General features: G+C 56.8%; 1 protein-coding gene across 1 annotated transcript in view; it reads left to right on the forward strand.

Annotated features, from left to right (window-relative positions):
* RTN4RL1 (reticulon 4 receptor like 1) overlaps positions 1-11778 on the forward strand; it is a 73171-nt gene extending 61393 nt beyond the window's left edge. The window contains exon 2 of the mRNA XM_043478290.1: positions 8676-11778. Within this exon, the coding sequence (XP_043334225.1) occupies positions 8676-10003 (1328 nt within the window). The 3' untranslated portion in view covers positions 10004-11778. The remainder of the gene's footprint in view (positions 1-8675) is intronic.
* Positions 11779-17874: the final 6096 nt, after the last annotated feature.

A 17874-nucleotide genomic window follows, 5' to 3' on the forward strand; every position in this document is an offset into this window, starting at 1 on the left:
TTGCAGTGGCTTCTCTTGTTCCGGAACGTGGGCTGTACGCGCACAGGCTTCAGTGGTTGCAGCACATGGGCACAGTAGTTGTGGCACGCCCGCTTTGGGGTGCAGGCTCAGTGGTTGTGGAGCACAGGCTCTGGGTTACACAGGCTTCCCTAGTTGCAGCTCCCGGGCCCTAGAGCACAGGCTTAATAGCTGTGGCACACAGACTTAGTTGCTTCGCAGGCTGTGGGATCTTCCCTGACCAGGGATTGAACCCATGTCCCCTGCATTGGCAGGTGGATTCTTATCCACTGAGCCACCAGGGAAGTCCCAGAACCAAACTCTTGACTGAGCCTTTTAAAGCCTTTTTTGACCCCATCACATGTCCCTGTCCCCTCATCCACACCAAGTTCAGTTCTGCCCCAGGACCTATGCACCTGCAGTTCCCACTGCCTGGAAAGCTGTTCTTCAGCTCCTTCTTAATCTTAGGTGTCAACTCAAGTGTCACCCACTGCTCAGAGAGGCCATCCATTCATCTATCTTAAACCCCCTTCCTGTGTCCCCAGTGCCCCTCACCCTGTGTCAGTTTGGGCGTTTCTGGTTGTTTAAATCATCTCCTCTAGATTGTAAACTCCATGAGGGAAGGAGTCACATCGCTCACTGTTGTAGCACTGAGCATGGAGCTGTTCCTCTCATGAATGAAAGAACTGGAGGATAGATTCAGAACGGGGTGATCGATAAACAGGACATGCTTTCCGAAGACCTTTCACAAACAGTAAGACAGGGACTCAGAACAAGGGGTCCTGGTGGAGAGCTCTGCACCCGCTTCTCAAAGGCTGGGTTCCATCTTCTGTTTTCCTTCAGGGATTGGTAGGACACTCCCCCAGCTCCCCTCTCACACACCCTCAGGAGCTCCCTAGGAAGGCATCTCAATGGACACTTGCCCCTGAGGACTGTCCTACCCCCGCAGAGGTTCCCAGCCCAGTAATCACACCATGTGGGTGTCAGGGGGCCTGTCTGTTTGCAGGTGGGCCTACAGTTTTCTGGGGTTTGTGGGGACAGACAGTTGGTTCCAGATGGAGGAGACAGGGCCCAGAGTCTTCTCTGAAACCCCTGGGAAGGGCTGGCTCTCAGAGGCCCTTGTCCTCAGCCTTGGAGTCCTGGTGACCACAGCCCAGGTTCTGGGGCCCACAAACTGAGAAGCAAATTTGAGTAGCAGTGAACACATAAGCCCCGGGACAGCGTCTCAAAGTGAAGATAGAGCTCATATGACCTGGGCTTTGTGCAGAGAGCTGGCAGCTCCAGGTGTGCGGGGATGGACTGAGAGAGACAGGCAAGTACAAAGGTCAAGACCTCATCCCCCACCTGCTATGCCCTGGGGCAGCCAAGGCCTGGCAGGAACTTGAGGTTGAGCCCTGACTTGGTATCTAATCCATCAGGTGCCTCTGCCAGGCCTCTGGGGTCCGGGAGCACTAGGGTGGGTGGGGTGAAAGCCAGGGTCCAAGGGGTGGGGGATGGGGAGGCAGCAGCTTCCTCTGATGGAGTAGCAGTAATGGTAATGCAGTCCTCAGCCTTGCGGATGCCCCGCCCTGCAGCCGGTCTGGGTATGAGTTCAGAACACAGCATCAGTGAGTGCTGCCAACACCCAAGAAGGCAGGGGCTCTAAGTCCCCACTCCCGAACTGAGAAACTGAGGCTGTGGAGGTTTACTGACCTGTCTGAGCTTGTCCAGCTGAAATGTGCTGCCTTTGGGACTGGTCCCAGGCCCAGGCAGTTCATGGATAAAGAGCTGCCTGTGCCGGCCTCCAGTGTACCCCTCCACCTCTCCATCCCACGCAGGGGCCCCCGCAGCGAGGAGGTGATAGAGACGGGTAGGCAGAGGATAGAGGAGGCTGAGTTTGCTCCAACAAGGCCTCCTGAGAGCTTGGCGGCCCAATTAGCACAGCGTTCCCAGCCAGGCCCGCTGAGGGGACTAGCTGCGGCAGATGAAAGCTGAAAGGTTATTCCAATAAGGTGCCGCCCACTTCCCAGCTGAGAGTGATCCTGGTGTGCTGGAGGGGCTTGGAGTGGGTACATAATTCAGCGTGTCAGGAGGAGAGCGGGAGCTATAGGCAAAGCCAGAGTGGGCGCTGAGATAAGACGGGGATGTCACGGGCCTCTCCTCGGAAGAGGGCCCTGCCCCCTCCCTGGGGTGGGGTTCAGGAACGCTTAGGATGAAAGGGTGGGTGGCCAGCCCCCTCGATGGTCTCCGAGACAAAGGCGTGCTGAAGTATGCACATGTGGGCACGCAGGTATGTGCACACAGCCATGTCCACACACACAGATACATACATGTAGATGTTCAGAAATACACACCCACAGAGGCTCTGTCTAGGCCCCAGGCTGCAGCCACAGGGCCTGAGGTGTGGGTCTGGAGAACAATCATGCCTCATGCCTGCCCGTTAACTCGCTCCTCATCCTGTGGTCAGAAGTTTTTTGGGGGGCCTCCACACTCCTAGCCCCCAGATAGGGTGATTGACATTTGTTTGGGACTTTCAGATATTTGCACTAAAAGTCCTACATCCTGGGAAACTCCTGAGTCCCAGACAAACCTGTGCTGGTCACCCTGCCCCAGGCCCCAGGCAGGCCCGGTGGGTCCCCTCCCTCCCCAAGACCTCCTCTATCACCTCTGTGCTGGCCAGGGCCCCTTGAAAGAGAGCTACAGCGGAGTCTCTGCTCACCCCGGAGGCCCGTGTACTAATCAGAACCATTATGTTTATTGAGCACCTACTGTGAGCCAGGCTCTGGGCCTAGGGTTTTCTTCCTGAGTACCTACTGTGTGTCGGGCACTGTTCTAGGCCCTGAGGGTACAGCAGCGAACACTAGACAAAATCACTTCTCGTGGAACTGCCCCTCAAGTGAGAGAAGACAGAAAATAACATCAATTTTTAAATGATGGGAATTTATTAGGAAAGAAGAAATATTATGGGGAAAAGTAAAACAGGGAAGAGGTCATTTAAAATAGGCTGTGGGGGGGAATTCCCAGGCTGTCCAGTGGTTAGAACTCTGCACTCTCACTGCCGAGGGCCTGGGTTCCATCCCTGGTTGGGGAACTAAGATCCTACAGGCTGAGTGGTGTGGCCAAAAAACATAAATGGATTGCAAGTGTTAGTCACTCAGCTGTGTCCAACTCTTTGCCACCCCGTGGACTGTAGCCCACCAGGCTCCTCTGTCCATGGGATTCTCCAGGCAAGAATACTGGAGTGGGTTGCCGTGCCCTTCTCCAGGGCATCTTCCCATCCCAGGTCTCCTGCATTGCAGGCAGATTCTTTACTGTCTGAGCCACCAGGGAAGCCCCTAAATAAATCAACAAATATTTTCAAAGGCTGCTGGGGAAGGCCTCCCTGAGCAGGTGACATGGGGAGGGGCTTGAACGGAGAGGTGAGGGCAGGAGCCCTGCACGTGTCCCAGGGCAAGCCTCCAGCAGAGGGGACGGCATGGGCAGAAGGCAGGAGGCAGGACACACCTGGCATGGAGAAGACAAGAGGAGGGAAACCCAGCTCTGCCCCAGCTGGCTTCTTTGTCTCCAGGAGTGACCTGGGCTTGGGTGTGGCTCAGAGGGGCAGTGCCGCGTGGCCGGAGGCGCCAGTCACTCTGTGAGCACAGCCGGCCTGGCCTGAGGCTGTTGTTGGCAGCAGAGCCATCCTGTTAGCATCGATTGGCTTAGAGAGGAGCGCCAGGCCAGCTAGGGCAGCAGGGGGGCCAGGAGCTGAGCCCCGTGCAGGGGGGTGGCAGGCTGCAGACGCAGAAGGACTGACCACAGGGCTGACCAGTCTCTAAGCCTCCAGAGCCCCATGGAGCTGCCTGGCGGCTACTGGGGATATCAGCCCACTGGGCTGGCGCCCTGCATGGGTGTGGGGAGGGGGAGGGGCAGGCGCCAGAGTCAGGCCAGAGTGAGGCCCGAGACCTTGGGGCCGGGCAGGGCGGACCAGCCCTCAGACGAGGATGCCCCCACTGTCCTGCTGGCCCGTGGTGTGGCCCTGGCTGGCCCCTCCCCTCTGTGCTTCCCACCTGTGGGGTATCAGGAAGGTGCCACGTAAGGAACATGCTACTCGGTTCTGGTACAGGGTTGGGTCCCGTTTGGTTAGCTCCCTTCCTGTTTCTGGGGGCAGGGAAGCTGCAGGGCCCCTGAGACAGGAGCAGGGGCCCTATCAGTGGTGCTGGTCCCAGTGGGGAGCTCTCTGGCCTCCCCAGCCCTGGGTAGCCCTCACTCGGCTTAAGCCGTAGTTACAGCCTCTTAGGGAGTTCAAGCTACTTAGAGGCTAAGAGAAGGGCTAAAACAGGGCCTGCTGCCTACTTCCCCACCTCAGTACCTTGGCACGTGCTGCCCTCTGCCTGGAATGCCCTTTCCACCCAGCCCACGAGGTCCAGCCCCTATGGAACCTTTCACAGGCACAGATTATGAATGGGCTGCTGAGTCTGGGTGAGTGGCCTGCCCAAGCCCTGGCTACTCACCGAGGCCCTCACAGGTCCCTGCTTAGCAGGTGAGGGATTTGGGGATTTGAGGGAAAGAGGACATGAAGACTGGCTTCCCAGGTGGCGCAGTGGTAAAGAATCCACCTGCCAACGCAGGAGATGCAAGAGATGTGGATTCAATCCCTGGGTCAGGAAGATCCCCTGGAGGAGGAAATGGCAACCTGCTCCAATATTCTTGCCTGGAAAATTCTATGGACAAAGGAGCCTGGTGGGCTACAGTCCACGGGGCCGCAGAGTCAGACACGACTGAGCACACACTAACACACACACACATAGGACATGAAGACAGTAATGGCTCTCCTTTTCTGCACATCCTTTGTGTGGGCAGGGGAGCAAGAAGACTTCATGGAGGAAGCGACACAAGGCAGCAGTGCCTTCCCCATGCACACACCACAGTGCCTACTCTGGGCCTGGCACCTGCTGGACAGCCTGGTATTGAGACCCCCATCTGCTTCTGTGTGTGTACTCAGTCACTCACTCGTGTTTGACTCTTTGTGACCCCATGGACTGCAGCCCACCAGGCTCCTCTGTCCATGGGATTCTCCAGGCAAGAATACTGGAGTGGGTTGCCATTTCCTTCTCCAGGGGCATCTTCCCAACCCAGGAATTGAACCCACCTGCCAAGTTCTTCCCAGGCCCCTCCCTACCCTGGCATTCTGCATACTCCAGGACTCTGGTGGCAAGTGTTGAATGGAAGAAGGAATGAATGAGGCTGCAGATCTGTATGTGGGGGGCTAGGAGGTCTGGGAGCAGCCGAGTAGACAGTCAGGTGGATGCCCCTGGAGTAGGCGGGGAGCAGGGGGAGGAAAGGGGATCAGGGGAGGAGACAGCAGAGGACGAGAGCCAGAGGAAGTCCAGAATTTGAGTCCGCACTTTACTTTCTCCAGCCCGCTCAGGTAGAGTGACCTCCTTGCTCCCCACGAGGGGGCAAGGAAGCTTGTGGGAGGAAGCATAAGGCTCCTCCATGGAGACTTGTATCCATGCTAATTTGCAATCTTAAAACGCACAGCAAAGGCACCAGTGTCATTGTTAGTACATTAATCAGTAATCAGTGGGTCGGGGCTCCCATGGGCCACACGAGCGGGCACGGGGGCACAGGAGGAGCTGTGGCGAAGCAGTGCCAGCCTCCCTGGGAAGAAATAGGCAGGGTGATGATCCATGACCAGGGCACATGCTGGCTCGGGCAGAGGAGCGGGGGGAGGCTGGGAGAGCTGGTCCAGGGCCTCGGAGATGGGACCAGCTTCCAGGTTGGAGAAGCAGACACAGTTGAGACCCACTGCAGTGCCCAGTGGGACGGGGCAGGGGTCACTGGCCCAGGTCCCCTGGCATCTGGATGGTACCAGAGGATGGAGAGCAGGTCTAAACATTGCCTGGGGTCCCTGCCTCCTCCTGGGCCCCTCTCAGGGGAACAACTCCTCTGAGGCTCCTGACCCGAGTGCCGCCTTTATACCCCTTCCCCCACCCCCGATATCTGACCCCTCCCACCTGCCAAAATGTGTTCATATGCCAAACGCTAAGGCCACACCTACATTTTTGGACTTTTGGCTCTTTTACCCAAACCAGGGTCTTTGCCCAGCTTCCCCTGTACCCCAACACCCCCAGGGGCACCTGCCTGAGGGAGGGTGTGGCTTTCATGGAGCACCCCCAGCTTCTCTGAGGATGACTTCAGAGAACCCCCACCCAGGGCCTTTCAGAGACAGAGGCACAGTGGCAGGCAGAAGGGCTGTCTTCCCCACCCCAGGTCAGGGGGCAGGAAACCTTCCCCCCCACCCGCCCACCACACAGGGTAGTTCTGAGGCTCTGAGGAGCGTGAGCAGAGCCCTCTGTAAACTCTATAAGCTGCACAAATGTCGGTGGTATTAACACTGAGCCTGCCAGGGTTCAGCCTGCTCCCACTGCGGGCCGCGCTCCCTGCCTGACTTAAAGGAAGGAAGTGCCTTGTCTTTGCAGGACCCCAGGGGGTAGGGGTGGGGGTCTTTTGTGGCCCTGTCCCCTTCAGCACAATGAGCACCCTGAGCTAGGAAGGGGACCCTGGGCTCCCTCGGAGTAGCAGGGTGGGGGCGCCTCCGTGGGGCCATCTGGGCCGGGCAGAGGAGCAGAGCTGAGCGAGGGGAGATGGGGTGGCGGGCTGTGTGGAAGGTACAACCAGTGTGTGCTGGGCCCTCCTCCCAGACCGGGTGTTGGAGGCTCAAGGCAGTGGGCAGGATCCCTGATTATCAGCGTGGGATTGGGGGCCAGGCTCCTAGGGGGTCCTCCCACTGCAGAGTCTCCTGCAGGGCTGGGACCCCCTGGCCAGACCTAGGTGGGCAGTAATGGACTGGAAATCAGACGCCACTCAGGGAGTGCTGGTGTAGCAATCCTCTCCTACTCTTGTTACACACAGGGAAACTGAGGCTGAAAAGGCCCCCCTGCCTGGGGCCAGGGCTGCAGACTGTTCAATGGTGGCGATGACTAAAGCAGGGCAGGAGCCGCAGAGAGCATGGCCCAGCCCAGAATGGGAACTCACAGCTGCTCTGCCACCATCGCCACAACCGCCGAGGTCGTAATTGCTCTGAAATCGCAACCCAACACAATTATGCAGAAACCGAATTATGTGCGATGATTTTTATGTGTTGGAAACGTTGTTGAAGCCGGGTGATTACAGGGGGACAGGAAGCAGCTGCCACTCTCTGGGAGCCCATAACTCCCAACAGCTGGGAGCTGTCACTTATTTACGACGCAGTTTCTAGGAGGAAAGAGAGGGGTGTCGGGGGTGGTGAGGTCCGCTGGAGCCGGGGCAGGCGGCTCTGGGGCAGCAGCCGGCCCAAGGCTGGGAGTAGGGGCCAGCCCGAGAGTGGCCGGGAGGGCTGGTTCTCTCATCCAACATGCCCTGGGCACAGCTGGCAGCCGGAAGAATCAGCCGAACTGCCCCAGGCACCCAGCTCTCCCCAGAGGCCTGATCGGCCAAGCTGGAAGGGAAGGATCAGGAAGCCAACCCCGGCAGGGACGAGATGACGGCCTGGCCCTGTAGGGCGGGGGTCTACAGGCCTGGAGCCGGTCCCCACAACACTGGCGCGCCTGCCAGGCTGCCTGGGGCAGCTGTGACCCTAGAAAAAGGCAGGTAATGACGATCATCCATAATGAGGCTGCTGCGATAATGAGTGCGTGGCTGTTATCCGACCACAGGCTGGACACATCCGAAAATAAATTATTTTAAGGATCCATTAACGAATGCCTAATTAATGCCCAATTAGACAGAAGCTTCAGAGGAAATGCTCGGGACAATCGAGAGGCAAGGCCTGATTTGCAGTGGTAGCCTGGGATCTCCAGAGAGGCAGGGAGAGGGAGGGACCAAACGGTGGAACGCAGTGGGGGGCAGTCTCTCTCTGGCTGCTCCTAGGACCCCAGAACCATCAGTCCTGGTGCCTCCTGCAGTCGTCCTCTCTCTCTGTCTCTCTCTCTCTCTCTCTCACACACACACACACACACACGTGTCCTTTGCAAGGAACAACTATTATTACTTAGAAATGAGGAAACTTACGTCATGGGGGACGATGCATGCTTGAGGACATGGAAGGCACTGTAAATGAGAAATCTTTTAAGATAAACTTTGGTGACATGCCTGCACACTTTGTTTGTTATTAGGAAAAATTGAAATAAAAAGACTCTTCAGGAGCCCATATGAGATATTTACTTTGTTAGAACAGGAGCCTGCCCCACTATCTGCTCATGCAGATAAAGGCAAGTTAGTGACAGAGCTGGGACCCCGGGGGGAACAGGACCCCCGAGGCTGGCTGCTGGGTCCATGGGCGGTGACCCCAATCCTAGCCAGGATGACAGAGCCTAAGGGGGCGGGGCTCAGAGGCTGGGGGCGGGGCTCAGAAGCTGGGGGCGGGGCTAGGGGGTTGCTAGGTGGGGCTAAAGAAGTCCGCCAGGTGTAGGGGGACCGCAGCCTCTACACCAATCCACCTCACAACCCCGGCTGGAATAGAAACCCCCAGAAGAGGTGGGGCGCCAGGGCGTGGGAAGCCATCAGGAATCAGGGGCTATGACCCCAGACCCCAGATCGCTGAGTGCGGCTAAGATGAGGACAGAGCCCCGCCGACCAAGGAGGCGCACATATCCATGGAGTCCGACTTCTCCGAGTGTCTCTCACCTCCTGGGCAGCCCCCCGTGACCTGGCTGTGCTCTCTCTCTCCCCTCCAGGGTGCTGTGTGGAACTGCTGCTGCTGCTGCTGGCCGGGGAGCTGCCCCTGGGCGGTGGCTGTCCGCGGGACTGCGTGTGCTACCCCGCGCCCATGACGGTCAGCTGCCAGGCGCACAACTTCGCCGCCATCCCCGAGGGCATCCCGGAGGACAGCGAGCGCATCTTCCTGCAGAACAACCACATCACCCTCCTCCGGCAGGGCCACTTCAGCCCCGCCATGGTCACCCTGTGGATCTACTCCAACAACATCACCTTCATCGACCCCAACACCTTCCAGGGCTTCGTGCACCTGGAGGAGCTAGACCTCGGCGACAACCGGCAGCTGCGGACGCTGGCCCCTGAGACCTTCCAGGGCCTGGTGAAGCTCCACGCCCTCTACCTCTATAAGTGTGGGCTCAGCGCCCTGCCGGCCGGCATCTTTGGCGGCCTGCACAGCCTGCAGTACCTCTACCTGCAGGACAACCACATCGAGTACCTCCAGGACGACATCTTTGTGGACCTGGTCAACCTCAGCCACCTGTTTCTCCATGGCAACAAGCTGTGGAGCCTGGGCCAGGACACCTTCCGGGGCCTGGTGAATCTGGATCGGCTGCTGCTGCATGAGAACCAGCTGCAGTGGGTCCATCACAAGGCTTTCCACGACCTCCGCAGGCTGACCACCCTCTTCCTCTTCAACAACAGTCTCTCTGAGCTGCCAGGTGACTGCCTGGCACCCCTGGGGGCCCTGGAGTTCCTCCGCCTCAACGGGAACGCCTGGGACTGTGGCTGCCGGGGGCGCTCCCTGTGGGAATGGCTGCAGAGGTTCCGGGGCTCCAGCTCGGCGGTCCCCTGCGTGTCCCCCGAGCGTCTGCAGGGCCAGGACCTGAAGCTGCTGAGGGCCGAGGACTTCCGGAACTGCACGGGGGCGGCGTCCCCGCACCAGATCAAGTCTCACACGCTCACCACCACCGACAGGGCCGCCCGCAAGGAGCACCACCCGTCCCCCCACGGCCCCACCAGGGACAAGGGCCACCCGCACGGCCATCCGCCTGGCTCTCGGTCGGGCTCCAAGAAGCCGGGCAAGAACTGCACCAGCCATAGGAATCGCAACCAGGTCTCGAAGGCAGGCTCCGGGAAGCAGGCCCCGGAGCTGCAGGACTACGCCCCTGACTACCAGCAGAAGTTCAGCTTTGACTTCATGCCCACGGCGCGGCCCAAGAGGAAGGGCAAGTGTGCCCGCAGGACCCCCATCCGTGCCCCCAGCGGGGTGCAGCAGGCCTCCTCGGGCAGCTCCTTGAGGGCTTCACTCCTGGCCTGGATACTGGGGCTGGTGGTCACTCTCCGCTGAGGACATGGGGTGCTAGCACCCAGCACTGCCACATGCCCACCAAGGAACAGGATTTCTTTTCTGTTTTTACACGTGGAGGATCTGCTGGGTTTCAGGCAAAGGCTGGTAGAGGCTTCGGCTGCTGTCTGGGCCCTGGCCGGTGGATCATAAACCCAAAGTGTACAGCCCCAAGCAGAGGGGGGTTTAGTGCATCCCACCCAGCTGTTCCCAGCCAGCCCCCTCGCCGAGCACCCACGGACAGCATCCACCCAGCAAGGCAGTTAAAGCCGAGAGGTGAATCCTTCATTAGTAACAATGGGACAGTGCCCCACAGGAGCTGAGCTCTGCGGAATCCTGGTCATTTGGAGATGTCTGAAGGGGCCCCGCCGCCCCTGGAGGAAGCTCGACTCAGCAAGCAGACAAGAGGCTGGGTCCGCCAGCTATGTGCGGGCACGTGAGCAGGTGGCGTTTTGGCTCCTGCCTGAGGCCACTTAGACACCCTGCCCTGAATCCAACCATGTGCCACCTTCAGTCCTTCCTTTGGGGGTAACGCCTCTCATTCCTGATGTCTCAGGCAACCCTGGCAGACCAGGCCCAGCTGCTGGGCTCCAAGAACCAATTACCAAAGGCAAGATCATCAGAGGCTGAAATTTAAAACTTCATTGTGTGCAATGGGGTTCTCACAGGAGGTGCAGTTTTATAGCTATGTTCACTTATATATATATACACACTCTCTACATATATATACACAAATGCACAGGTCCTTCCCTACTCCCTTACCTAACTGTATGTCTTATCATGTTTATAAACTATACGCAAAACTATATCTGCGGAACTAAGGGTTGTATTGGTGATTTCTAGCAAGAAAGGAGTTCTAGGATTTTTGTCTAGAATCCCAACCTGGCAACAGTAGTCCCCGTGTAACCTGGGCTTTCCCGGGCCTGGGGCCGAGAGACAGTGGGGAGGGTCAGGGAGAAGGGGAAGCCGCAAGAATCACTTCAGGGGACCAATATTCTTAGATATTTAGAGCATCACCTATGTTTTTATATGCAACACAAGACCGTCTGCCACCCCAGAGCACCCGATCACTCCCAGTACAGCAGCTGTCGGCATCAGGGTGAGAAGCTAGAAGCAGCTTGTTGGACATCAGGGAGCCAGGCCCTGGGAAGGGGCTGGAAGGAGAAGGGGCAGGAAGGCGATTTGGGTTTCTTAGGCTGGCGGGCGAGGCAGCATCCACAGTGTTAGTCCAACAGGCTGGGCAGTGTTGTCAGCCTAGGGCTTTGCCAGCAACAGTCTGGACGGGCCAGGGAGACTCTGGGCGTGAGCCCAGGCCTCCAGTGTGGCTCAGCTGCTGAATTTTTCCTTGAGGCTCTTTGGTGGGCATCCCAGCAAGGGTCCTGGGTAGGGTGGCAGGAGGGTGGCATCGGGCAGCCTTAGCAAAAGGGGAACAAAGAGGGCATTTCAAGAACCATCTCAGGCACTTTTGCATTATGGAGCCCCATCCCTCCTGGACCCTTTGAAGATGCCCCGGGGACAGGGAGAGGTCAGGAAGGTGGCCAGACTAGGGTCAGGAATGGGGACGTGCAGGGAAGGGAGCAGGACAGCCCAGAGACAGCGGAGAGGGGCTCAAGTCAAGGTCAGCCATACTGCTGGCTGGGGTCCGATTGGGCACAATTGTTTTTGGCTTTGCACAAACCCGAATTCCCCACCAGAGAGGCTGTGTGTCAGGTGCAAGAAACATTGAATCCAATTAAGAGAGAAAAATAATAATAATAAAAAAATTCTCTTGGAAAGAACCCTGTTTCTCAATTCCTAACCCCGCATTCCTAAAGGAGTGGCAGATCCCAGGCTTTCATGGGGGTGGGCGAGCGTGGCTAGGCTCAGCTCTGAAAACACAAGCACGTTTGTTGGTGGGAGGACCTGTTTGGAGCAGGGGCACACTGACTCACTGGGACACGTGTGCCTGCACACGCACACACACACGCATGCACACGTTCTCGGTTCTTCACTCACAGACACAGGACGTGATTCACTTGCCATGCTCTGGCTGCACTGGGTCAGCACCATTTCTGTGGCTGTCCCCGGAGCAGGCCGGCCCTGGATCACTCCTGGCCTGTTCCTAAGAGCTTCACCCGCAGCAGCTGAGCTGTTGATTCTTAAGTGGGCTCCAGGGGGTGGTTGGAAGGGAACTGCCAGTTCCCAGGACCCAGAGGGTGTTCCAGGGAGCCAGGGACTGACCCATGGAGTAGTGGATGTGTGTGGGGTTTGAAGGTTGCACCCACCTCCCTGGCTTTGGAGAAAGGACCAAGTTCCCCCAAATAGAGGAAAGAGGCTGTGTTTCCAGGCCTGGACAAATCCTCCTAATTACAGGGCTGGAAATGTGCCCTAAAGGGAGTCTGGTGGCGGCAGAACAAATTATCTGCGTTTGCTCCCAGTGGTCTGCCTGCTCTTACCCAGGCCGGTGCCAGGGCCTAGCTGTCCCCTTTAGAACCTGAGGATGCTGTTATGTTGTTGATTTCATTTCCAACTTTAGACAGCACAGCCCTCGGCGGGAAAATCAAGGGTCCAAGCACTTTATTAAATTTTTTTTTTTTAAAGACTTCGTAAGTCCTGTAATATGGGAGTGAAATGTCAGGACAAGAAATGCTAATGTTTTATAAATGACCTGCTTCTGTCGAGCACGGCGCAGTCTCTGGTTGCCAACTGTTATTAGAGCCGAGGCAGAGAGGCCCAGGATGCCAGGTGAGTTTCAGCAGGGAATAAAAGCAGCTGTATGGTGGATGACATCACTTGTCACTCAGCGGCTCATACGCTACGCAGGCACAATGACACCCTTGTGCAGAGCATTGGAGCAAGCTGACACGTTGGGAGCTAAGCCAAGGCCCCTCAATTCACCAGACCCGGCGTCTCTTCTGGGTGGTTCAAGGCAGGGAGGGCTGGGTTCCTGCCTGGAGAGCTCCATCCTCCTCCCAGAGGCTAGGGCCATCCCCTACCCCTTTGTTCGTGGTGGAGCCGGCCCCTCTGCCATCTTTACTCATTGCTGTCCCCAGGCCCCAGGAGGGAGCCATCTGCTCATCTGCCACCAGTGGTCTCAGCATTTCTCTCCACAAGTTCCTCCCCAGACCCCAGAGCTTGGCCAGCTCCCTACCCTTCATTCAACAAGTTTTAAACAAGGATCTACTCATGCCAACTATTGGCCCAGGCTCTGGGGACATAAAAGTGTGAAGACGTGGCTCTGCCAAAAGGACCTCAGAGCCTAGATGTGGAAACAAGTATGGGATGGGTGAAACCAGAGTGGGGTTGGTGTCTCTGTAAGTGCACCCCATTACCACCACGAGAAACTCAGGCTGGGTGAGGGCTGTCACGGAGGGCTTCCGGGAGGAGGTGACACTCAGATGGGTCTCAGAGGATGAGGAGGCAGCCAGAGAAGAGGGTGGGGAGTATTCCAGGCAGAGGGCTTGAGGCATGCAATAGCACCATGTTTGGGATATCTGCAACCAACTGTGAGTTGAAGACTGGGAATGCTGTTTGGGGAGGTGTGGGAGGTGAACCTGGGGAGGGAAAGGCCCAGGGATCCTACTTGGGGAACCTGGATTCTACTCCAAAAGTGGAGGTGTGAGCCCCCCACCTTGGGGGTCCTCGTCCCTGCTCCAGACCCTCAGTGCCTCTGCAAGCACGTGGCCCTCACCCGTGGCACGCTTGCCAATGTTCCTCAACAGTGGATTTCATCATCGAAACCTTGCCTCTTCTGCTCAGCCAGATCCTCCCCTCATGCCAGCAGGCTGGAGCGCTCCCTGGAAGTGTGCCTGGGCCAGAGTCCCATTCCCAGACACCTGCTGCTTCCAAGCTCGGAAATATCCCAGAGCTGTTTTATCTCCCAGACTCTCTCCTTCCCCATCCACGAAGGGCTCAGCCCTCAGCTCCTCTCCTCGCTTCCACAGGGCTACCCAGACACCCCCGCATGTGCTGGCTCCAGCAGACCATCAGTGATCCCCAGAACTCTCCCCAGACTACACCTCCCTTTTTTCCTCTCCTGCTGGGGCTGTTCATTACCAGGAAGCCAAGAATCCCATTTAGCAAATGTTTACTTGTCACCTAACTAATCACTCAGCACTCTGCCACTATGGCAAATGGGGGGTTCCAGAAGGCCTGTTGACAGGTTTGAGGGGTCTGGGAGGAACCAGCAAGGCTTCTTGGAGGACAAGCTGCAGCGTCCGGGGTCAGAGAGAACAGGTTTGCTCTGGGAGTGGGGCTCCCTGGAGTCAGCTGGGAGCCTCAGGGATTTGGTGGCTCCCAGCAAATCTGCCCTTGAGTATCCACCACTCAGACTGTCCCCACCAGCCCCTGGGTGGACCCAATTCTGGGACCCAGCTCCTCAAGGGCCTTTTCCACCCTGACCTGGAAGAAGTCAGCCTTGCTTTGTGTATCTTCTTTGCTGGATCAGCAGCGAGTGTACCTTTTGATGGGGTTCCTCTCAATATCTAATGTTCAGCCTCTTGACAGCAACCTTGGTCGCATTACAGCTCACCTCCTCCCAGCCTGGCTCTCTGGTCTAAGTAGGAGTTTAGCCCATCAGCTATTACTCCCATCCCATGTTACCAATTCCCCACCATCAGCTTGTAATGGGCCAATTTTCCTTTACCTTCTGTCTACTTGGGAAATATCTCAAGAACCTTTGTGCATTAAAATATCCTTTTCACTCTCTACTTGATATCTCTTTCTGCTCCTCTAATTGTCCCTTTTAACTCACTGTGCTTTCAGTGTAAATCTCCCCGTCTCCCCTCTTTGCAGGCTGTTAATAAATACAAGCTCTAAAGAAGTATACATAAATATCTATTGTTGGCTAAATAACTCACAGTACAACCAAAAAGCCAGGAAGAAAGGGAGGCTCAGCGTGAGACATGCCTACCTGTGCTATCTCTCTCAGTCTGTCTCTTTTAAGAGGGCCCCTAGAATCAGGGTGGGTTATGGTCTTAAAATGTCCACTGGGCGAGGCAGCAGAGGATGCCCCAAGGGAGAGTGAGCCCAGGATAGCTGTGAGTCTGTGTTAGCATGCTCCAAAAGCAATACAGGAGGGGTGAGGACAAAGGGGGACCCTTGTGTGGGTAGCAGTGGCTAATTTAAGTGGTATTTCAGTGAGTTGGCTCACAAGGCCCCTTACCTCCAAAAGAAGTGGGTCAGCCTCCTCCAAGGTACGCCACCCGCCTGCACGGATGTGGCCTGCCCTGCATCTCTCTGCTTTCAGCGCTTATTTCTCATTACAGCTCTTGGTTTCTAAGCACCAGGAGGGTGGGGAAGGCTGTGCCTTTTGTGTCTCGGATTCCTGTGTGGCAGCGTGCACATTAATGGCATGTCTGAAATGCAGAATTTGACACTGCTGCTGCAGAGTGGGCTTGGGTCACAATGCTGTCCAAACTGGTTGAGGCTCCACCCCACCCCATCTCCTCCTTCAGCCAGGCATCTTGGGGAGCCCCTGCCAACCACAGTTTCTGCAGCTCCCTCTCAGAAAATAGAGGAAGCAAGAGATGTATTAAACTCTTCAATCTCTGTAAGTACCATTTCCCAGGAGACAGACTCTAAGGAAGAAGGAAACACAAATGCTCAGGACCTAGACAGGTGGGAGGCCTCCGAGGCAAGAGGCTCTGGATCACTCAACCCCCCAGCTTCAGGGACGGTCATGGGCAAGACAAGGATGCCTTCCGAGTGGCAGCTGACCAGAGATGGAGACATGGCAGCATCCAGGTGTCTGCTCACTGTTCCAGCCAGAGAGAGATGCAAGGGACAGCCACCAAATAAGATGTTCTCAGGGACCAGGGCCGGCAGGACAAACCCACCAAGGGAACTGTGGTGAGGGGATGGGGTCCCAGAGTGGACTGGTGGAGTCCAGGCAAGACCCCAAAAGACTCACACATAGTGTCACTTGAAGAGAGAACAAACAACCCTCTGAGGCATCATGAAGCCAGAGTCAGAGGCAGGAAAGATGCAGACAGACAGACAGGAGGGTGCAGTAGGGAGAAAACTGCATCTCTCAGGCACCGTGTCCCGTCACTGTCCTTGTGCATCCGAGCATGGGACATTCACATGGTCCCCAGATTTGATGCCCACCACATGCATTGATAAGGAACTTACCTTCCAGCCACCAACATCCCCCTTTGTTTGACTGAAAAAAAAAAAAAAAAGTGAAAATGTTATTCACTCAGTCATGTCTAACTCTGTGCAATCCCAAGGACTGCAGCCCACCAGGTTCCTCTGTCCATGGGGATTCTCCAGGCAAGAATTCTGGAGTGGGTAGCCATGCTCCCTCCAGGGGATCTTCCCGACCCAGGGATTGAACTGGGTCTCTCCCACTGCGGTCAGATTCTTTGCTGTCTGAGGTGCCAGGGAAGATTACAAGGAGCATAGTCAGGAGCAGGGTGGGGGGGGTTGTCATGTAGACACCACTCCCTGCTGCCCAGGGAGGGTGGAAGGTGGGGCGAGTCCTGCCCCACCCACACACTGGTGACCACTCTTCAGGGACTGGTAGGCATGTGACCAGAGACAGAATCTGGTCTGAGCCCTGGGGGGCAGCATTTCCCACTGAACCTTGACCCTGAAAGGGCTTGTGTGCCTCCCAGCCCCACGGAGGCTGCAGGGGACTGAGTCCCGAATCTCCTGGAGGCCATGCCCATGGGCATATGGCGGGTGCCTCTCCACATTGGCATTCCGCCCCCATGCTCGAGGTCACTGAGGTCTCCAAGGAGTTTTTATTCTTTATGCCGGCGTCTGAGCCTCAGAGGCCCCGAGGTCCCTGACCCCTCATCGTGCCTGCCGCCCAGCGAGTCTCTCACTGTTTTATCTGTAGCATTCAAAGTGCCACCGAGTGTCTGGCACTTTGCAAGTCTAAGGCACAGGCTCTTCTGAATTTCCACACCATCCTCCTTTCCCGATGCCACTCCAGACTCACCTCCTTGTCTGTGTCTCTGCCGGCTGTGAACCAAGTTCATCGGGAAGGCGACTCAGACCACCCTGGGGGCCTTACGTGCACTCAGTTCTGTGCCCACAGAGGCAGGCAGGGTGGAGACTGGATATCTTGGGTGGAAGGTGCTGTAGGAGAGGCTGCTGTGGACTCCACACCCCCAAGCTGTCCCCGATCGCCTGGACCTGTCCTGCGGTGGCCCTTCCCCACTCCCTAGACCAGACGAACGTCCCTCCTGGCCTCACAGGTGATGCTCCCGGGGTGGGAGGGGTTCTCCCTGCAACCATTCTGCTGTCTTTGGAGCTCCTTTCTCCTTCCCTACCAACCCCACACTGGGCCCAGCCTGGCCTTGGTCTCCCAGAGGCCAGTGGACACCCGCCATCATCAGAAGTGGCCTCCTCGGGCCCACTCCCCTCAGCCTCCTCACTCAGGGACAGCTTCTTCTCTCAGAGTCGCTGACCCACTTCAGCCCATGAGACCCAGCAAGGCCATGGCCCTGTTTCCTTGGGAATCTTTCCTCCTCATCTCTTTTTCTCTCCTAAGACCAGTGACGAATGACAATGAAAAAGCAACTTAGAACTGGATGGAATTGCAGAGTTTTTTTTAAGTCCCCTTGTAGACACAGCCTCAGAGTTAGTTGGGAATTGTCACCTCTGAGGGGACTGGATCACAATCCCCATTTTGCAGATGGAGAAAATGAGTCTCCTGATAATAAAAATCCATGCCTTTGAGCCCAAGACTGGGGTCTTCCTCAACACAGCTCTGGGTTTCCTTCCCTGAGTGGAAGATCCCCTCCCACATGACCCAGTGCTAAGAGTGGGACCACCCTGGGTGGGGTGGGACTCAACTCTTTCTTCCCACCCTCAGGAATTTTACCCTCAGAAGAACTGATTTTCAGAATCAATCAAAAGGCAGAATCTTTTCCTACAGGTTCTCT

The sequence above is a fragment of the Cervus canadensis genome, chromosome 1 (genome assembly GCF_019320065.1).
Source record: "Cervus canadensis isolate Bull #8, Minnesota chromosome 1, ASM1932006v1, whole genome shotgun sequence".
Classification (NCBI taxonomy): Eukaryota; Metazoa; Chordata; class Mammalia; order Artiodactyla; family Cervidae; genus Cervus; species Cervus canadensis.